This window comes from Ostrea edulis, chromosome 1, assembly GCF_947568905.1.
Source record: "Ostrea edulis chromosome 1, xbOstEdul1.1, whole genome shotgun sequence".
Taxonomy (NCBI): Eukaryota; Metazoa; Mollusca; class Bivalvia; order Ostreida; family Ostreidae; genus Ostrea; species Ostrea edulis.
This window is the reverse complement of record NC_079164.1, coordinates 51,711,991-51,735,140: the sequence shown is the minus strand read 5'-3', so window position 1 is coordinate 51,735,140 and position 23,150 is coordinate 51,711,991. Positions and strand designations below refer to the sequence as shown.

The 23,150-nt window shown below is 35.9% G+C and overlaps 3 protein-coding genes across 4 annotated transcripts in view; 2 read left to right on the top strand and 1 right to left on the bottom strand.

Annotated features, from left to right (window-relative positions):
- The window catches only part of LOC125650533 (uncharacterized), a 38,934-nt gene extending 35,659 nt beyond the window's left edge, over window positions 1-3,275 (top strand). The window contains exon 16 of the mRNA XM_048878914.2: window positions 2,213-3,275. Within this exon, the coding sequence (XP_048734871.1) occupies window positions 2,213-2,523 (311 nt within the window). The 3' untranslated portion in view covers window positions 2,524-3,275. The remainder of the gene's footprint in view (window positions 1-2,212) is intronic.
- A 3,004-nt stretch (window positions 3,276-6,279) lies between these two features.
- On the bottom strand, window positions 6,280-9,972 carry LOC125650551 (protein orai-3-like). Its single transcript, XM_048878928.2, has 2 exons — window positions 9,649-9,972; window positions 6,280-7,214 (listed from the first exon to the last, which is right to left on the bottom strand). Exons 1-2 carry the CDS (start codon window positions 9,838-9,840, stop codon window positions 6,720-6,722), a joined length of 687 nt encoding a protein of 228 aa, XP_048734885.2. The 5' UTR covers window positions 9,841-9,972; the 3' UTR covers window positions 6,280-6,719.
- Window positions 9,973-17,369: 7,397 nt separating this feature from the next.
- LOC125650526 (lysine-specific demethylase 2A-like) overlaps window positions 17,370-23,150 on the top strand; it is a 54,580-nt gene continuing 48,799 nt past the window's right edge. The window contains exon 1 of one of the 2 annotated variants that reach the window (XM_048878903.2): window positions 17,370-17,550. In XM_048878903.2, the coding sequence (XP_048734860.2) occupies window positions 17,518-17,550 (33 nt within the window). In that variant the 5' untranslated portion in view covers window positions 17,370-17,517. Of the gene's footprint in view, window positions 19,471-23,150 lie in introns of both variants that reach the window. The other variant, XM_056153558.1, reaches the window with a different exon arrangement.

The window sequence follows — 23,150 nt, the reverse complement described above, 5'->3', positions numbered from 1 at the left end:
GAAGCAAAATTACATTATTGATTTATTGTCTTCCCATAAAAAACTTGATTTCAATATAATGCCATATATATTCAATATAACTGAAAACTTTATTTGATAAAATCTTAAACTTATTTTCAAATTTATTGGTGATTATGGTTAAAGTTACATACAAAACTATCATAATAGCGCATTTTTACAACAAAATAAAGTTTTCAGATTTAAAGCTAATATTGCTTTAATGGAATTCTCTGAGCTTTCCTGTCGGAGAGACAAATACATGTACATATCTTATTATCAAAACTGTTTAAGCACTTTAACAGATATAGCATCTATCAAATTGTTGGTGGCAATATCATGATTTTCACAATAAGATGATCAAGAGTTCAAGTGTAACTTTTGTCTATCAAAATTTTATACAACAACAAAAGGGTTACATAAACACATTTTAATAGATTGCTATATTAGTTGCAAGTTATTAATTAGAAACTACTTCATTGACTGATAGCTGGACAATGATCTAGCATTTTCACATCATCTGAACAAACGGATAATTTATTAACACACACACACCTGCCCCCAGATTGTTTTATACTTCATAATAGAGCTGGTATGTACAATTTTGTGTGCCAATTCAAAGTTCACAACAAAAAAGATCATTCATGAGTTTCACATGATCATCTAAACATTCACTGTTACAATATTTTTTAAAATTATTGATAAATAATCAATCTTTTCCAGTCTTACTTTGAATTTCAGGAGTACAGCAGAAATATATTAGTATCTGAAAAAATATATAAGTGTGTGTGTGTGTGTGTGTGTGTGTACATGTTACATATACTAAGTTTTAAGAGAAAAGCTTATCCCAATGCTAAATTTTTAAATACTTGTCAACTCTATACATGTTATATCAAATTCAAACTATAATTGTTTTCTTAAATATAACACCTTTTTTTGGTTTTAATAAATGTTTGAAGTTATGTCTCAATGCAAGTGTAGTTGGAAAATATAATAGGACATTTTTTTGTACATTTCTAGATGATAATGTATAAAATTTCAATAATGCATGAACAAGTTGTATGCATATCAAAGGTTTGTATAATGGGTGGATCTTTAGCCATCTAGTTCATCACAATTTTTAACATGCGAGCTACAGTTTTGCAGCTATATTTTTACAAGAAATTAGAGTTGCGTCCTTTTCCCTATTAATTATATCTATGGAAAATTTACTTGTCAATATTTAAAATTCTGCAACACAAAGACATGTTGATAAATAATTCAAACATGCTTTTAAGATATTTATAAACAACAAAATATTTTCTTTTGGAATTAGTTTTATGTCAGATCCAAATCCCCATCAATTATATAGATTTATGGAAAATTTACTTGTCAATTTATAAAATTCTGCAACACAATGACATGGTGATTAATAACTTAAACATGCTTTGAAGATATTAACAGCAAAATATTTTCTTTTGGAATTAGTTTCAAGTCAGATCCAAATTTTATCAATGACAGGTTTCAAGTCCCCAGCATTTTGTCACTCACACATATAACCACAAGCACAGTGAATTACAAAAACCTAGAGGTGAAGTCAAATTTAATCATTTTGAAAGTAACATGGGAATTTACAGTTGAGATGCATGCAATCTCTTTCTAACATACAATTTCTGGTATCTGTCATCTGGAAATTTGAAAGTTTTTTTTTAATAGTAATTTATTTTAACTCCATCATCCTTAATCACATACCAATTTCATGTATATCTTTGTTGTATTGTTTGCATTAAATTCATGAGAGAAAGATTCTTTTGTAAAACAAACCAGTTAATTTCAATTGTTAGCACTGAAATCATTCTGCAAAAATTATAGATGCAAAAACATAGCGATTTTGTTCAAATTCAGACCAAAAAATGACACCTAAACATGCAGCACAGTATGGTTTCAGTGGCCTCTTCTCAGTGGGTGAATTTTCTGACCCATGGGTGAAGATTTCAGGCCCCACCAAGATTGTGCTTTATAGATCATGCAGTGAAAATGAATTTTTTGATTTAGTCTTAGAATTTTTATTTTCACATCCAGCTGACATATAAGATGGAGTTTTGACTTAAATTGCAAACAAAATTTGATTGATAAATAGGAATTCCTGTCTGTTTTATGTCTTTCCATTCTGCTATTTTACCTCTTGTTTCTATAATTACATGAGGTAAAATGAATCTATTTTTACGTCTTGTAGGTGGGTACAGTTCACAGAGTTCTAGTCGTCATTCAACAATAAAAAGCAGTGACTCTGTTTCCTCTGATACCACCCCTGGGACCACTGTTTCTCCCCCACAGTCAAGGGAGACTGAGCCCAAGTCTCTTCAGGAAATAGACAACAAACTTTTTTCCACTTCCCCTAAAGGTCCAGTTCGTGAGTACACAGTGAGCAGCAGTAGTACGGTATCTTACCAAGGGGAACAGGCTAAAGCCACAGGAAAGTTCAAAGGAAGCACACTAGAGACAACCAGGAGACGAATTGCAGCCATGTTAGGGAGGAAAAATTGATAGTCATTGTATAAATGGATTGATGTATATTTTATCATATGTATTTAATTTATTAGCTTGCCTGAATGCCAATGCCATGCCCAGTATCAAATATTGCATAGACAGGAAGTTACTTAAATGATTCATATCTTAAAAATACATTTAACCCTACATTCTATTGATGAACACAGCCATTTCTGATCTGGGTGTTGCATATATATGCTTGATATTTTCCCAATGACGGGTGCTATGTAAAGTTCTTGAAATGGTTCATTTCAAAGAAACTATGAACTCTGACCCTGTAAGCAGTCTTAAACTTAAAGTTAGGTGAATATTCAAGACTTTTCTTAATATTTACGATGGTTTCAAGAACTTGATTCAAAGATATGTCTTAAAAGAATACTTTGGTCCTACGACAGCTTCATAAACATGCCCATAAATTATAGCTTTTGCTTCAGGTCCATTTTTCAGTTACTGTAATGTCTATGTGGTTTAAACTTGCATGGATGATGTGTCTGTGGATGCATGATTCAGATTCTGCATATGACCTATATATTGTTGATAAGTCACCAGGCTGTTGTTTCACAGTAGGTACATTCTTCTGAGTAGTTCAAACTTGCATGGATGATTTCTCTATGAAATCACACATCATCCATTTATAATTCTTTATCAGATACTGCATCAGACCAATATTATCAGTTATTCAGCTATGCATAAACTGTGACTTATTTATACTGCTGTAATAAATGTGATTAAAATTCTTATATTTATTATGTAATTTTCTATTTGTTTTTTCAGCTAACACACATTTAGCTCACCAAGGCGTTAAAAGCTTGAGTGACCTTTTCTGATTAAAGTTTGTCCATCACCCATTTGGCTATCACTTGTCAACTTGCAACATGTTTTACTGCTAAAGAACCACAGTACCAATTTCAAACAAATTTGGCACAAAGCATCCTCTTTAGAAGATTCTTTTGAAATCTTTTCAAGCATCACAAATTATATACAAATGTCCTCAGGTAGTGTAGATGGAATAGAACCCACTGAGTGTTTAATAGTGGGGCTTCAAGAGGAAGTTTAAATCTTATATACATGTAGGAGCCTATAGGACAATTCTCTTAATTTGCAAGCATTCTCATGTAATGTAGATTTGAGTTTCTTCACAACGTGTCCCCTAGTTACATGCAAGGGCAAGGCCACAGTAGGTGGGAAACAGTACCATTGCAATTCAATGTAAATCATGATACAGGTGTATTGATTCAATTCTTTTCTAATTTGCGAGTTTGGTAAAATGGGTAGTAAACCTGGGCTGGGTAGTAAAATGTGTCTTCACTGAAGAATTATAAACTATTTGTACTTTTATTAGTAATATCGTCAATTGTTCTTTTCCTGTTGGTAAAATGGACGTAGCAAATTCGGTTTAGACATTTTGGTAGCAATATGAAATGGATACCAGGGACATAACTGATATACACGTATAAAGAGATATTAGTATTCATCAAGATTACTGGGTAAATTTTTTGATCAAAAAATGAAGAATTAAAAGTTTCTTTTGGTCACAAAAACTGAAGCCATTCAGTTTGAAATAATTGTATCCATACACCAACAACATGCAACTTTTTTCTTTTCTGTGCGATACACAGTGACCATCAAGGCCCATGTGCCTCTTCTTTAAGAAATGCTGCATTTTCATAAAATGAACCTTACAGCCTTGCTCTAGCACCAGAACCCCTGACTCGGGTGTCCTGATTTTCACAATATGGGTATAGGCCACCTTGCTCGTCATGACTACATGCATACTTTGCGTGTTGGATATAGTCGAGTAAAGACAATTTCTTAATTTTTAGTTAGGTTAATTTTTGCCATGTCCCTCAGCCTTCAGGGTGTGTAGAGGCCATGGGATTAATATTTCTCCTCTTACCCCAATAATGCTTCATGCAAATACGGGATATCGGAACTACAAAATTTTGGAACTTTTCAGAAAAAGAAGTTAAGAAAATTTGCCTCACTCGGGCAACTCTTGTATAAAATTAGTGATTTCTGATAAAAAAAAATATCTGCTTGGTTTGAAAATTATTTTTCAGAATGTTGCAAGTGAATGTCCTAGTACCAAAACATGAGTTATTGGATTAAATAACTGATGTTTGGTAGTGGAGACAAAACAAAAAAAAAGTTTATTTCCTCACCATATGCAGATCGCGTATGTGGATGAATGAGATTTTCTTGAGTCATTAAAACAACCGACCGCTATGAAATGATATAAATAATCACAATTTATGCATCGATCTCTAGACACGTACATGCAGCCCCCACACACTTCTCTCCATCCCACTCCCATTTTCTTGACATTGCGTTAAATGATCACATACATCCAAGATTTTTCATATAATTATAAGGGCACCTTTTTTTTGTCGGATTGATCCCCACCCCTCAACTTTTAAAAACAACGCTAAACTGTGCCTGAACTCGCTATATCTGATGGTAAGTAACATGTGCTTGTTTACTGAAAAGTTGCCCAAGTTAACACAGAAATTGTGATCTTGTTGGACATAATAAATATCAAAACCGGGACGAAATCGGAGACAAAATAATGGTTGATTTTCCATATTAAAAGGAAAAGCAACCCTAACCACATTGTTGCCTTTATGAATAAAATATTGCTTACTGATATCGTAAATGACAGTCTTTAACAACAAAAATCCTTGCTTAACAAATTACCCGCCGCTAAGAGAGCGGCCATTGAAGTTTAATTTATTATGTCACACTGTCGGTTCCAGTTTATTTCATCAGCAGCACTGTAAACATGACAAGTCACGAACAGTTAAGTTTGGAGTTGTATAGATTTGAGCCCATTCTTTTGCAAGAGGAATTTAGGAAAAGAAGACATTCAGTCGAGTCGCAGGCCAGGCAGATGGTACTCGTTTCTTCATACATGTACATGTCTCAAACCTCAACTTGTCATTATGCAAATGATGGATCCACAGTTTACATAGCATTTTCTTTTCAAATAACCTTGTTGGGTCAGGAATTTCGGGAAAAAAACTTTTTTCACATCTCTCCTTCACATTAGTGCAATTAACTGCTTGACAAGAAGGCATCCACCTATTTACAATGTATTCTTAAAATATACCACATGCACATCTTTGATGATCGGTGTGACGTCAAAATTATTGATTTTTGTGGTCTTGAATACAAAAGAGTTCTGCTTCATGGCAGCCTCTACAGATGGCGGGAATTTCAATTTTTAACGTTTTAAAATTAGTACTGAGGCTTATCTAGGCCATGTATCAACAGAATAATATTACAAATCTTTATCATATAATTAATCTTATCATTTATTATGTAAAACAAATTGGGTTGCCTTTCCCTTTAAGTAATAAATTTAGGTAAAAATTCAGAAGTTGATCATTTTAAATGTTGATGCACAACAGCAATAATAAGAGCTCTGCAAGGTGAGGCATATACCCTTGCAAAGAGTGTAAGCTTTTTCCTATGAAGTTCCATGGTGACCTTGACCTTTGGATCCCAAAATTAATAGGGTTCTTCCTCTCTTGATAACAAAGCTACCTGTGAAATATCAAATCAATCAAGCAAAAAAACGTCCTGTAGAGTGTCTACAACCTCAGTGTTACAAACACAAAAGGTCCATTAGTATATCCCCTCTTGCAATGAATTGTGAGGGGATAAGATATTGCAGAAGATAATCCGAGTATATACAGGTAAAAATGAGATTTCATGAAAAATACACATTTCTAACAAACAAAATTGACAATGACATGATATTCCTGTTAGTTTATAAATAAATAATATAGAATAAACATCTAAAATATGTATTTCCAATACATTGCACTAGATCTCCTTTGGAAAAAATGTGTTGGTGTACAATGAATCTTAATCTGAAATATCAAATGATATTGTTTGCAATTCAGTATGACCTCTAAATGTGTGTTGAATTCAATATGTACTGAATTAAAAACCTGCAGGTGTGTTATACTTTCTTGTTATTTTATCATTTAAAAAAATTATTTGATAGGGTCCCGTGTGTATAACCCTGAGGACACCTGGCTGAATGTCTAATGTGACTCAAAAAACTGCTCCTGGGCTGAGCATCGGTAATGAAGTGTCCAGACATAAAAACTGCTCATTACAAAGATAAATTTAAAGTAAATGCACACACATTTTAGCACCATATTTAATTTTCAGACTCGCACTGAAGTCTAAACATCCATTATGGTATGGTTCATGTCAATCTCCTCTGCCATTCTGTCCAGGGCAGCTAGATCTCTCTCATGATTGTCAAATTTATGTGCAATAAGTTTTTTATAAAAGTGAAAAGCAAAGAGCAAGAAAACGACACCGACGGGAATAACAATGCCTGTAGATGCCCACGCTGCAGCTACGTTGTGTCCGACTTTATCAGTGTTAAATTTCATCCAACATATTAACACCAGTTCGGCTAAGAATAACATGATTCCAAGTCCCGTAGAGAAAGCCCAGGCCATCTGTATGAAGAGCTGCATCTTTTCATGTGGAGATTCTTTGACCGAGTTGACATTGTGGACATTGCTAACAGCTTCAATGTGGGGTAAAATACAAGTACTAGCCATTAACGCTAGCAAATGCACAGAGACAAGTAAAGTAGTGCACACACTGAAAGCTATGACAAGCCCTGTTGGTACATCACTTTCAATCCCAATCTCCACAAGCGCCACCTGCAATAATAATTCATATTCAATTCAATCTATATGCGGGATTTCATACAGCATGGTTTGAAATTATGTTCCTGTATCAATTATATATGCATCTGGAATCAGCTGATCATTGGTAATCACCACAGGTACAACAAAATATTTTTAAAAATTATCATTTAACCCTATCCAGTTGAAAATTTTTGTGTCAGTTCAAATTTTGAAAGGGATTGGCAGGGACTACATTTTGTGGCGTAAGGATTATTCAGTCAAAAAGTCGTAATGCATAATTTGACAGTTTCTGTTTTATCCAGTATATCATAAATTTTTATATCCTTAGTCTTCGAAATTTAACGGCAGCCTGATGACCGTGGCTAGTAAAATTGGGTCAGGCTACCAAAGATTATTGACGCACATGCCCAGTGGGTCGGTACATATTTCCGGCATGAATTATATGATTCCGCTACTAGGGTACAATTTCTGGTAGAACAACCAGTTCTTACTGAGGAAGAGAAAATTGGAGCTAAGAAGTATGAGGAAACAAAGCGACAAAGAAAAGACAATGACTGTGTCATATTTAGCGTCTGGTGAAGAAAAACGTTGCAAATTGTAATTTAATTAAGTCTGTGTCTTGCTCGGATAATTTTAGAATTGATTCTGTAAATGAACACGTACTAAATAGTAAATGGAGTAAAAAAATTCACCCTAAAGTAAAAACCACAGGCGGCAACCTCAGAATGTGTGAGCATTAATTAATAACCCTAGTTTTTTTTAACTTTTATTAGGATGAGAGTGATGATGAAGAACTAACAGAATCAGAATTGAAAAATTCTGAAAAATCTGACTGTGAAATGACAGTGTTAGAAGTTGAAAGAGAGCTTGAACTCTTGTCTTAAACTTGTATTGTAATACTTACTAAAAATGTTTAAACTTGAAATTTCGAATCATGTTAAATCATTCTTTAGTTATATAGCATTTGGGCTAGTAAAAATTTTATTTGGGCTACCAAATTTTGCACTCTTACTTGCCTGATGGGCTTGTAGTAACAAACGTTAAATGCAAAGATTACACCCCATGATACAAGTAGTTGAGACTTGGAACTAATTCAAATGTTGTAATTCATTAATTTAGTTAACATATTACCATTTAAAAATTCAGTATTTTGGTCAATAATAAAAAAAATTTGATCTTTGTTTTTATGCAATTTTAGAAATTGATATTACTCCTAATAAGTTCTTTAAAAACTCTCAAATTTTCTATCATGAATTTTCCCGTGTATCAAGTGCAAAAAGGTCATTGTATTTATTTCCAGTGGACTAGTATTAAACTTTTTTTTACTTCTGTATTGTTAAAACTTAGGAGACATAATTATGAATCTATTTTATGTAATGATTGATTTGTGCTACTTATGTTGTGTTGACACCAACAGACAAATCAAGATTAAATTTTTAAGTGCAGAAAGGTGAAATTGAAAACACTGTAGCTCAATAACAAGCACTATGACCCTCGTTTTTCTTCTTAATGCCCTAGTTCTTCTTCAATATAGAAATCCAAAAAAATTGACAATTTACTACAAAACTAAGGTGTGATTTCAATTAGAATTGTTAATATAAAAATATTCAATTTTCTAAAAGATTAATTCTCAAACTGACGTGCTGTCGCATTTAATGTTTGGAAAACTACTTCTTGGCCTAATTAATCTAAATTTGAATTTTATTTTAAAAACTAGATCTAACCAATAAATATGATATAGAATTTATGATAAACATGTCAGTAACATAATCTGTTAATCAAACAATGTTTTTTTTATCCACAGAAATAATGCAACGTGCTGCATTTGTGTATTTTGTGTTGGTTTCTCTTTAAGCTACTTGTAAGTAAGAGTCATTTAAGGATGTGTGCTACACCAGAGAAATTTGATATGGACAAAAAGTAGGATATGTACAATAATATTTTGAAATTGAAAACTTTCAAATTTACTGTATTTAGTCAAAAAATGCAGCTTTAGTAGATAGCAATCTGAAGAAAAAAAATTAAAACCCCTGCTGGACTTGAACCTGTGATCTACAGTTCAGCAGTGCTACTGAGCCCTGAGCTAATGATTTTTTTTTAATGAACAGACAAATATTGCTGATATTTATATTTTCATTCATGTTTTAAAAGGAAGTCGGCCATTATGACGATGTATCTAGTACATTCTTAACGTGCCTTGTATATCTCGGTATAGAAATAAATAAATGAAATGTAATGAAAATAAAAACAACATAAGCATACTGAACATCGAATAAAAGTGTCGTCGCTGAACCTCTACTCGAGCTAACTGGAGCAGCCTACTGGCTACTCTTTTTAGCCAGCTAAAATGTTACATGCAGTAATCTTATTTCATAATTTGCAAGTTTCAAACATTATGGAGTTTAGACCTGCGATGCAATGATAGCTTTCAGAAAAAGAATATTACCATAGCAAATCCTGATAATAAAGCGGAAGTGTTGCTGGAGGCTTTTAACTTAGCTCTGCTCAGATAGAGTTTCCTCCAATGGGGCGCATTAGGATGCGAGTTCATGCTCCCACGAAAAACTTCCAGTGTTGGAGAAAATCTTGAATTATCCTCATAAACAGAGTAAATGCTATTGGGAATGTATGCAAGCATACATGAAAAGACAAGTACTTGAACATAAAACAGTCGTTCGCCCAATGTTTACAAAACACTTAAACCACTTTACCAGCCATATTGTACAATATCGGCACCAAGACGTTTCGACATCAGGACGTTTCAGCACCAGTTTTAAAAGATGTTTGCACCCAAGTTTCACATTCTTTAAGCATTTTAGGGGAAATTATGAAATTAATCAGAAAAACTAAGGTCATGGAGATACAGTGTGATAAACTTAACCTTTTTGCACTTAAAATTTAAGGGGCGGCCCAAGAAGCAATCATTTTTTCCACTCTCAGACAAGTAAATGACAAACTCTTTTGATTTATTACTAGAACTTATATTTTATTTAAAAGAACAACCTTACAATTTTTAAAGCCATTTCATCAATTTCACCTCACCTCATAAGGACAGAAAATCATAGTAAAAACGACTACAAGCCTTATAAAATCCAGGAGCTTCCGAGGACTTCGCCAATTTCTATTAGGCAGTATATTTGATATGTTGATTTTATGTTTTCATTTTCAATTCAATTATGTACATAAGGAATCTCTACATCTAGCTTGTTGGGTATGTCACCTCACCTCACTGGCACATAAGGTCCTAATGCCACTTCACCATTTATTCCTGTCCTTGGCAATCACCCTTGCTGCACTCCAGCTTTTCTATCCCAGTTGGTCTCTTTCTTTTTCGGTAGTTCTTCGCCAAGTTGTTTTCGGCCTTCCCACTTTTCTCCTTCCTTCTGGCTTCCAGCTCAGAGCAACCGTCGCGGTGGTCTACAGGTAGAGCATTCGCCCCGCATGCGCAAGGTCGGGGTTCGAATCCCGGCCGCGACAAACTTTTAAAATCGTTAAAACAGGTAGTGACAGTTCCATCACCAAACGCTCGCCATCAGGTGTGAATATCACTTGTCCTCGGAGATTACCTTAAAAACGGATGTTCCGTATCACAGTAACACACGGTATTTAGAACCCTCACTGATCAATGGCCGCAAGCGCCGAGCATAGGCCTAAATACGTCGGTTTCGAGATACGTTCGAGTTATTTCCCTTTGAAGAACTCTCGTACATAGTAAGGCGCGAAACAAATTGTTTACATGCGGGAGTGGGACGAATATCCATCACTGCATAAGTAAATGTACTCATTAAGTTTTTCGTACGCTGTTTCATCACCCGAATTCAACTGATACACAAACTAAGTAAGTGATAGATATTCAGGGAGTAATTAAATACAAGGAATTCTAATTATATCACGTAATTCCGTTGGTCATAGGTATCATATCCAGGATATTACTTTCAAATATGACATTGTTTTTATGTTTCTGCTTTAGTAAAACACTTCTTTCAATAGTATTTTGTATTTACAACATTTACATATTTAAAGAGAAGCCGCTTTTGATACATTTTATCGTCTTCCTCACTGACAGTAGGTCCACTCTGTCCCACTTAGGCATTCAAAGTTCTACTAAATGTACCTCCTACACAGGAGAGCTCTTATCTCGAAACTGGCGTATTTGAAGCCCTTCATCGGAATTGGTGACGTCACCATATGAGTGAAAAGTTCTTTAGAGGGACGTAAAACAAGATACAAATCAATCAATCCAGGTCAGAGTTACTGCACAGTGCTTGGTGTTATCCATTCTAAGCACGTGACCAATCCAATTCCATCTTGTTTTGCAGTTCTTCATTTGTTATTTTCTATGGCCATCTTATCCTACGTATTTTCCTAAGCACAAGTTCTGGAATTTATTATATACCCATCAATGTTTCGTTTTTAGATACTTTGGATTTCACAGGGTGTGATCCGGTTTTCCGGATCACCACACGGTGGTTTTCTGATTCCGTATCAGTATCCTCCAACTTTGCTCATTATACGTAGATGAGGCCTCGACGGGGAGTATTTCAACTTCTTGTAAACCTTCTTGCATTTTTATTTTCTGTGTGAGTTGGGTTTTTTTAAGGGGGGGGGGGGTATGTAGGGGTGCACGACTTAAAACATGATAATTTATGATTTAAAATCATCACATTTTCCATTGTAGTAAAATCACCTCACATAGCCAACAAACCAGACAGTGATAACTTATTTACTTCCGACGATGTCGAATTATGCGCATAAATTAGGTTTGTCTGTTGATTACACCAAAACAAAATAAAGTAACCACTACATCTAATGAATACTAGTGTCTTCCGAATGGCGCAATGTATTTATTTTAAAGTATTTTTTGGACTGTTTGTTTCTTTTATGTCCCATCGAGAATTTTTCAGAAAACCTAAGAACCTAACTTTATGTCAAACGGAATTACTTCAATTTATCCACCGTCAACTTCCCATATTTATGTAGCAATATTCCACTATCTCATGCATATGGTATTTATGTCTCTTAATGAGTTCGATACGCTGCATGGAGCATGTTCTACGTATGATCAATTCTAATTCGATGTAGGCTACTGACAAATAAGTTGATGTTACAGGGTTTTCAACAGTCGTTTAACGTCAGCAGCTTGCAAACTATTTGGTCGTTATAATGATCTACAGTCTACTCCACTTATATTGAAGCCACTTATATCGAACTTTCTGTTATATTGAACTAAAAATAACCCCCATTAACATTATTCACAGGGTTCAACATCGTTTATATTGAATTTTGGATATACATGTACATTGTAATGAACAATTGAAGTTGGTCCTCTGAATTTCAATATATCCAGAGTAGACTAATTTGCAAATACAGCCTGTCACTAAGTATCGTGCTGTCTGATGTGTTTCATACCAATATTGTTATGCCGTTTCTTTACATTCTGATTTTGACTACGAATTACTTCATTTACATGACGCAGTAGCCTAGTGGTAAAGCGTTCATTTCGTAGCCGGGAGGTCGTGAGTTTGAGCCCCGCTCGTGCCACGACCCCGTCAACCCTATGACGTAAACATAGGTAGTGATTGCTGCCAACGCTCGGATTAAAAAGTGAGAATCGCGGATCTTTAGAACGGCCCTGACGTCTCAGTGTGAGTGAAAAATTCTCACGTGACTTAAAAGAAACAAACAAGCGTTTACATCCTTCCTTCTTTCCTTATGCCTGCGACCAGTGGCGGATATAAGGGGGGGGGGGGCTAAAATTTTCAAATTTAAGGTAAATCGTGGTATCTTGTTTAGAAAAATGTTCTAAACGATAAAAGAAGCAATAATTTCTTCCACTCCCGGTGAAATAAATGACAAAATCTTTTGATTTCTAGAATTACTTTATTGAGAGAACTTTTTTTTTTCAAAAACCCTTAGAATTTGCGCCATTTTATTAATTTCACCTTATCAAAAATGATAGAAAATAGTATAAATGACTAAATAGGAGACATATATGCCCTATAAAATCCAGGAGCTTCCGGGGGCTTCGCCCTCTGGATCCCCACCAAGGCTTCGCCCTGGACCCATTAGGGGCCTCAAGACGGCCCCCAGCCTCATAAAGTGGCGCCCCCCGTAACCGCAATTTCTGGATCCGCCCCTGGCGACCCCTCCTGGGGCATAGGCCGCCGACAAGAGATCTCAAGTCGTCTCGATCCTGGGCATTCTGCTCAATCTGTCTCCAAGTGTATCCCATTTTCTTGGTGTCGGCATCGAGGTCTCGGAGCTACGTGTTTCTCGGTCCTCTGTTTCTCTTTCCTTGGGGATTCCAGGTCAGCGCTTGTCTTGTGATGTTTGAAGCTGGCTTGTGTAATCAATCCATCTCCAGCGTCGTCCCAGAATCTCGTCTTCTGCAGAGAGTTAGTTGGTTTGCTGCCAAAGCTCTTTCTTGCTGATGGTTTTCAGCCAACGGATTTGGAGCACCCTTCGCAAACAAAAATTTATAAAAGTTTGGAATCCTCCAGATTTCAGCCCCGTAGAGAAGAACTGATATGACGTTTGAGTTAATTAGCCTGACCTTGGTCTGCGAAGTCAGCTCTTTGGAGTTCCATTATGTTCTTCAGTTGTAGGAATGCTGCTCTAGAGAGAGAGAGGGTGAAAGATGGCTTTTCCTATTCTAGCTCTCACATCAGCATCGGTTCCGCCCAGCTTGTCGATTACACTTTCCAAGTATGTGAAAGACTCCACCTCTTCTAGTACATTTCATCTTCCAGCTGGAGTGGTTCGCTGCTGACGGTGTTAACCTTGAGGATCTTGGTCTTCCCCTTGTTGATGTTTAGATCTACTTGCACCGAGGTGGATGCTATGTTGTTGGTCTTCTCCTGCGTTTGTTGTCGGGTATGGAACAGTAATGCCATGTCGTCTGCAAAGTCGAGATCGTAAAGTTGCTTGAAAGGTGTCCAATGGACTCCTATAGATGACCGTCGACATCTTCATTATCCCCGCTCGTGTCACGACCCCGTCAACCCTATGACGTAAACATAGGTAGTGATTGTTGCCAACGCTCGGATTTAGAAGTGATAATCACGTATCTTTAGGACGACCCTGGTCGCTAAGCATAGGCCTATAGTTGTGGTACTTCACGTACAGCTGGTGACGTCTCAATGTGAGTGAAAAATTATCGACATTACGTAAAACAAACAAACAACTAATCATTTACATGGCCAGGATATATGACGCACGGCGGGTGTGACCGGTCTACAGGTGATGCTTACTTCTCCCACATTTTGTGTGTCCAGGGGTCCGTGTTTGTCCTACTCTTAATTTTGTATTCTTTATAGGATTTACAAGGTTGATCTTCATTTTGTCATCAGTGAACAGATTGACATATAGATTCATCAACGATATCTCCGAGCGGAGCTTTCGGCCCGTCCGCGAAGCATGGTTCTAAACGTAACACGTATGTCAAAGGAAAAAGTCAAAATCGGCAAACGAAAAGAGATGATATGTATATACGGCGTGACCGTTGGACCGAGAGAAGCATGAAATGATCATTTCTATACTAAATTAATTTCGGTTAATATTACGTACGGTAAATATTAGAATTCACTTAATAATATTCGTTGTCTATAAAAAATTTCCTTGTGCTAAACGCCCAGTAACATCCAAATACTAAGGGACCAACATTAAGGGGGGGGTGCATTCCATATTTCCCCCATGTCCTATCTTCTAAGAATACAAAAAAAGTTGCTGTCCTATATCAAATGTGTAATAAAAAAGTGTGTCCTATCTAATAAATAGTTTACTTTGTCATGTTTGTTCGGTAATTTGTCTAGTGAGATATCCAACTCGAAAATCGTAACTACTCGGTTATTTTTGAAACCGCAGATGAACCTCGTATTAGTTGCTATGTGTACACAAATGTTACTATAAAGTCTCAGTCGTACGTTACACTTTCAAATGAATTTTTAAAGATATCATACATATATAAGGTATTTTACTAGTATCAATTATGACTTATATGTTTATGAATTAGACGTTAATGATACCAAAACTGAATTTATGGTGAAAACATAATATCACGGTACAGGGTTTCGGTTCTGGCCTTTTAACTTCATCCAAAATGCGCACTTCCGGCGAAGAAAATGCATCGATCTGATGCATTTTTGGCGCCGATCCACGTTGGAATCTTCTTATTTGTTACGGAAAAGAACGAGCGCGTGATCCAATATTGCTACCTCGATGCTTTAATTGTTTTGTAGCGGTTAGCCGGGTTCGATCGCCGGTGGCCAGATATCTTAGTTGGTAGAGCACTTGACTAGAGCTTCAGGGGCCCCGGGTTCGAATCCCGGTCTGGTCCGCTGCATTTTCTCCCATCCTGTTGCAGTTTATTTGCACTGTTTACGTCCCTGGCGTTATATTCCCCGTTGAATGAATAGGCGGATCATGTGGTTATCCTCATATACATGTACACCGTTTTTGATATTTGGATGAACTGGGCGTTTTGTGCAAGGAGAATTTCATGAATAATATATAATATATTTTCATGTGAATAGATATTTGCCGCGCTTAACTCACATGGGACATGCCATTTACTATTTCATGCTTCGCTCGATCCAACGGTTACACTGTATATGCAAATTATCTTTGAACAATCATTTACATCATGAATGAACTGATATGTCATATTTTCAAACAGAGTGGCATTGGTATTCATTTGTATTTTTAAAATAGTTAGAACTAATTTCTGTGGAAACGAGAGGGTTATTTATATTCGGTCTTTCCTATGAAAGACCGAATATAAATAACCCCCCCGTTTCCACAGAAATTAAGTTAGAGCATACCATTTTCAATATTAACACTATTCCGACGGAAATGAAAGTAAAATGTAAATATAACAAGAGGCCTAAGGGCCACATCGCTCACCTGAATTACCTTGGCCCATATCTGAAGACTTTTCATATATATTTGCATGTAAAACCTTAGTCCCTATTGTGGCCCCAACCTACCTCTGGAGGCCATGATTTTTACAAACTTGAATCTGCACCCAATTTCCTATGTAAAACTTTGATCCCCTATTGTGGCCCCAACCTACCCCCGGGGCCATGATTTGAACAAACTTGATTCTGCACTATGTCAGGAAGCTTTCATGAAAATTTCAGCTCCTCTATTTTTAAATGACCCCACCCTATTTTTGTGATTATCTCTCCTTTGAAGGGGGCATGGTCCTTAATTTGAACAAACTTGAAAGCCCTTTACCCAAGGATACTTTTGGCTAAGTTTGGTAATAATATTGGCCCAGTGGTTCTTGGGAAGACGATGAAAATGTGAAAAGTTTACAACGACGCCAACAGACAACGGACAAATTTTAATCAGAAAAAATAAATTTCATTTATGAAAATACATTAAGGTATAATTCCAATGTTATTTATTACAATTGTTTTGATTGGACAAAAATAAAGCTGAACAAGAGTTTATACATCAATAAACCCGAAAATGCGATGTATTCATACACGCCTGAAAACAAATAACATAGTGCGGGGAAACTATTCAAATTTTTGCAATTGTTAATAAAGTGAATGAATTGGAATCATAAGAATCAAACATTCTTCTTGAAGAATTTATCGATGTGTAAACTCCGGACACTTTACTCACAAACTTAACATAAAAGTGCCTCGCACTTTTATTCAGTTTGTGAGTAAAATGTCCGGAGTTTACACATCGATAAATTCTTCAAAAAGAATGTTTAATCCTATAATGAACAGCAACGTACACTTTACGCCAGCATACTTTTGTTGACGCGCTAACGGTGTAAGTTTGCAGGCATAAAGCGTTGTAGTTAAATTGAATCTTGTATATGTCTAGAAATACGTGGTGCCGAATTTATCGGAGGCCGAAGTAACTGGAGACCGAAATTACGGATTTGTACAATCGTAACTACTCGGTCATTTCCATTATCTGTCCCTTGAGGAAATGGCCGAGTATATACGATTGCTGATATAGTAAACTAGTTCTTAATGATATCGGTAAACAAGAAACCAGTTTAAAACCTTTTTTTTAAAAAAAAAGAAAATCAAAATTTCTTTAAGTATATATGTAGCACATTACGAACTGTATATTGTATTATTTAAAATAATATATACATGTTATTTTTATCACAATCAACTTCATTGTTAGTTTACAAAGCGAACATATTATTGTTTCCAATCCAGTTGATATCACGTGGTCTGTTTATTTTTATCTGTAAACGTGTAGAAGCACTGTAAACGGCTAAATGTGATGCAATTTTTCAAATAGGAATATGCCCCTCAAAAAATAACTTTTTTCAGAGGTTATCAAAATGACCGATTCGCCAGAGGCAGGACGCAAATTGGTAGGTTAAGGACACAATACTATGAAAGTTATCAACTTGTGTATAAAACCTCTGCAAGCAGCCATTTTGTACAGTCGTTTGGGGTCTATCCGAATTACTCTTTAGATCGCATCATATTTCTTTGTTAACAATAAAGATAGTAACATAAATTGTGTGTGTGCAATGAAATTGGTTATTAGATTATGTAAGCGTACAAGATAGTTTCTTAAATGTGCATGCTGGACATAATTAGCAGTCCAAACAAAGACATCGACCTATAGCAAGTAATTTGTTATACGTCAATGGACCAAATAATGAAATATACTGGCTTGCCGACTAAATTCTCGCCATCTCCTCAATTTCATTACAAAAGCATGGATTTCAACTTGCGAATTTATTTATTAAAGAAGAGAAAACTCTTCAAAAATTCACAGGATAAATTGGCAAAATGACAGGATACAATTATTAAGCCCACTGTCTTATATGTTAATAAAAAAAAAAAAAAAAAAACAGGAGTGAGATACTGAAAAAATACTTTGTTCGTACCTTAAACATGATTTACAAGACATGATATAAATCAAATCAATTTTGGGCATTTAATGCTGTTCAAACTTAATATTTAGATAATGTTGGCCAAAACTGGTACCGTTATTGCGTGAAAACTAGCTTATATTGTGTATTATTGCTTCTTTAAATGTGACCCCTCACCATGACCAAAAATTGCTGATATCGGCGATAGTTAACTCTTTCTAAAGATTGGGCATTCATCAGTTCTGCTTTACCTTGAAATGTCGAGATTTAGTCACAAGCCAGCAAGACTTGTTACTTTCTGGCACTCTTTGTTGGCGGTGCAGTGGCATATAAACTTTACTAAAATCCAGAAGGAGTCTACATCCATGCCTTTTGTTAATCTAAAGCTAGATGGAAACTGCTTCGGGCCACTGATCTTGTATACTATGGGTCACTTAATATGTACGTCGTATCTAAAGTTACCCCCTCCCCTCGTTCGCAAAGGTAAGATTTATCATGTATTATATAAATGAGCTTAAAATATTTGAATATTAGTTCTAATTTAAATTTGAAAACGGTCCATGTCTATATGATCGATGCACTACACGCCATCGCGGCGCGTGCGATCCGCAAACCCCCCCAAACTGAAGAGAGTGGAAGACTTCCTATAATGAACCTATTTCCAAAACATTGGATTGTTGAAAGGCAATGAATTTTATTTTATATTAAAAAAATTACTTGCACATCAAAAAACAAAACAAAAAAAACAAAAAACAAAAACAAGAGAGAGAGACAACCCTTTCTAAACTCAATTTCGACTTCATGAAATATAACCGAGGGTGGAATCAGAGCGATTCGGAATATCCCAAACGACTGATTCAAACAAACGGGTACTTGTGTACATGACCCCCCCCCCCCCTCCCCTTTCGCCGAGAACATTCCAAGGACTATTTGATTTTATTTTCGTTCAAAAATTTTCTTGGCCGTTTTAGTAATTTATTGAAAATGTCCTCAAAGTAACCTAAAACAACACTGACGTAAAAGTCCTGCCCCAATGGGCGTAAAAAGGAATGTTTCGAAATCTATCTATTATGCCCTTCAGAAATGCATATATGATTTACTTACCGAGGAAAATTACAGTCCCATGAATATAGTCCTGCAATTGTTTTAGTGCTTTCACTCTGCATTTGTTTTAGTACTTGCTCATTCGTATACGAGTGTTCAAACACCAAAACAAATGCAGTCATATTAGAGTACCAATACTCTGATATTACTTTAGGATTCAGCGTTCTAAAACGAAAGCGTGGTGCAACGTTGAGGTTTGCTGTAAAATACAGAAATCACGCGCTTTTCCCCCCCACAAGTTATTAAGAAAATAGTTGTGCATTTAATTTATACATAGTCTGGATATATGACGATTCGTTTCTGTCGGTAAGTAAATTATTTATGTATAATTTGTGTTAACCTCGGAAAGTGGGGGTGGGGGTTATGATTTTTCCAGTAGGCAATCACTATGGACTGGCAATCCACAATAGAAACACTGGGCAGGACAGTTACTGTAGATTATTCATAATGGATTTGTTTTCATGTCTCTATTCTTTTTTATATTGTCTATTCTGCTGTGGATATCATAGATATCGCGGCACTGGATTTCATCCAATATAATTTTATTGTAAATATGATCGTAAGAATGGACTTTCATGAAGAGGACAATTTCTGTTAAAGTTGTATGGTCTGAATCTCGACAATTTTTCCCCACCTTTCAAAAACGCAGTTAAATCATCGAACATGCGTATTTATGAAGCTGTACGACATGTCTTACATTATTTCACCTCATTTGATTGTCACTCGGCCATTTCTAATGCACGAATCAGGTGACAGTCACGTGTCCAGTTCAGCCTGATCATTGGTGGTCTTATCTGCATATTTGTGTACTTCGTAACTACAGTACTGTGCATAAGTTAAAGGGAAATAAAAATATCAAATATCTCTCTTAGTAATTCCTTGTTTTACGCTCTTTAAATTTAGACAGTTGCATGTAAGTTATGTCTACATCATGTTGGGATTCTCATGATGCATGTGTGGCTATTTATAGTCGCCTAAGAGACTATTATAATTTATGCGTACCCGCTATATCTATTTTTTAAATAATCTTTTCATATTTTTCTTTTATATACAAATGTTTTAAAAGCATGTGCTTAGGGGAAAATTAAAAAGTATATTAATCTGCTGTAAAGTAATTTTTTTACAAAAAATAATAGATGAACATTGACCTTACAGCTTTAAGATTCCTTGTACCGCGATATGACGTCTCTAAACTCCCCTAGATCTTAGTCTGAGATACATGACGTCTGTGTATAAGGACGTCGGAATGATCTTAGGTTATAAGCTACCTAACTCTCCCAACTCCGTCACTTTTAGGAAACCCTGGCACAGTTTCTCTTAGAGCGATTATGGGTGTGTAAATGTATTCTGGTTAACTGGATAATTTCACTGTACACATTTAAACCATATTTAAACATGTAATATCAGATTTTGTATATTAATATGAGTCTTCCGTAGGTCGCAACTTCTCGAGCCTTTCCGGCAATCGAAAGGTAGCATTTCTCGTTGTTTATAGAGCTTGTCCTGAACGCTTGAGAGTCTCGGGCACTTGTAGATTGCTTATTGTGACGATTTCGGGAGCAGACTATTGTAGTTTTTTTTGGGGGGGGGGGGGGGGTCCATTTGAGAATATTTCACTCAGATAGAGACTTCGTCATCTTTTTCTTGAAATGCTATACTTTTTTATTTATAAAAGCATGACAACTAGGGCCGTAGCAGTGAGGGTTCTTTAATGTGTCAATACCCGCCACGATACGGAAACTCCTGACAGTCACTACCTTTAGTCAATTGTGTTTTTTATATATTTCATACAAAAGTTTATTTTTCTAACCCACCTGTGATTCCACCATTTTGTTGTATTTGAATTAATATTTCACCACAGAAAGTAGAAATTCCAATCAGTTGTTAGAAGATATTTTATTGCATATAGCCTACTGGTATAATATACAAAAGGTTCGAACACAAGTTCTTACAACTTACGAGGTTCTCGTGTCATGATATACAAAACAAAAAATCAAATGTAAGTATACGAATCGCGTGAATTTATTGATGTCTGCACAGGAGAGAAAACGTTTTAGTTTGAAGTTTTCGTTGCTCTTAAATAAATTCCGTGTATCTATGATGTAGGTTGATTAATAATATGGCTGACTGAACATCAATTATTTGTGATGTATTAATAGATGGTACAGATTTTCAGATGAAGACACATTTTATTTACCATATTACAGGGTAAGTAGATAGGGCGTGGTGAAATTTTGTTTTAATTTGTAATCAGTATAAATGAATATCTCTAAATGTGAATATTTTTGTGATATAAATCAATTACAAATTTTATGATGTTGATTTCATTGAAATGGTACAAGAAATGAAATCGCAATCAGTTATTTAAAATGTCGTTTTGTATGAAAGGTAATATCTTGCGTCTCTCTGTATACGAGGGCTGTTCGATATGTAATGTGTATTGTACCACAGCGCGATAACGCTTTGCACGATTTCGTGGATGATGATACTCTTGAATAGCTCTATTCGATACCTCTCCAACGGTATAAACACGAGCCTTCAGCTCCACAAAGTTTTAAACTTGCAGTCATTTCAGTAGAGCCAGTCGTTGACCACTGTTGTAAAAATGGTTGGGAAACGGGTTGAGAATATTGAAGAAATTGGAGATGATATGAAAGTTCGCACAAAACTCGGTCATTCGGTAATGCAGATTTTTACTGAATTGAGGGAAGTTTATGGGTCTGATAAGGTATCTTTTGAGACAGTTCATAGGTGGAGAAAGAACTTTCTGACTGGCACTGAGTCCATCAAAGATGCAGCAAAATCTGGCCGACCTGTGACTGTAACGGGCAAGGCAAATGTTTCAAAAGTCAGGGAAATAGTTGAAAGTGATGGCAGATACACGATTCGTGATATTGCCAAAGCTGTTGGTATATCGCTATCGCAGATGCATTTCATTTTGAAGCGTATTTTGAAAGTACGAAAGATTTCTGCCAGATCGATACCGAAAATGACCAAAAATGGGTATGAGTACAAATCGCTAAGCAATTGCTCAAAATGTTTCCCAAATTCAATCAAAGGCATATTTGCAAACATTGTTACTGGTGACGAAACATGGGTTCACTATTTCGAACCAGTAAGAAAAATTGGAAACAAAATATGGCTAACTAAACACGGTAGAAGGCCTGTAGTTGCCAAAAGAACCATAAGCACAAAGAAGGTTCTTTATTGCATTTTCTTCTCGTGTGATGGCATGGCTGTACAAATTCCGGTACCAACGGGCAAAAGTGTGACAGGTCTGTATTACCGAGATGTTATACTAAAAGCTCAAGAAATATTATCATAAACGACGCCCTTTGTCAGGATTTAGGCATGTTCGTTTACTTCATGATAATGCTCCATCACATACATCTGAGCTTGTGAAGAAATTTTTGAAGTCGGAGAAGGTTACCGTCTTGCAACACCCACCATACTCTCCAGATCTAGCCCCATGCGACTTTTTCCTTTTTCCAAAACTTAAAAAGTTCTTATTTGGTCGTCGTTACAAGTCCCAACAAGCCCTTGGCTCAGCCATCAGCCAGTGCCTCACAGGTCTACCTAAATCAGCGTATCGTGACGCATTTTAGAAATGGATTCAGAGATTTCAAACCGCGGAGAATACTTTGAAGGGATGTAATGTTCATTTCACTACCGGTATTTGAGTGGAATGCTTTTGAGATATCGTACAATACACATTACATATAGAACAGCCCTCAAATAGACCGTGTAAAGTTAGCTGCGGCGCTAGGATCAAGAATGTCCTGCTTCTACATTACTTGGCATGGTCCGGTGAATAAGAAATTAAGTACGCTTTCGTGGATGCATGAGGGTAACTAACCCCCGAGATCGAGAAATTTTGTAAAGCCGAGACGCTATAGGGTTTCTATATTTCAAACATTTTAAGACCGCGGAGGTTATCCTGCTTCAGCTACGAGAACCAAAAATATACAGCGCGGTCGTCCTTTACT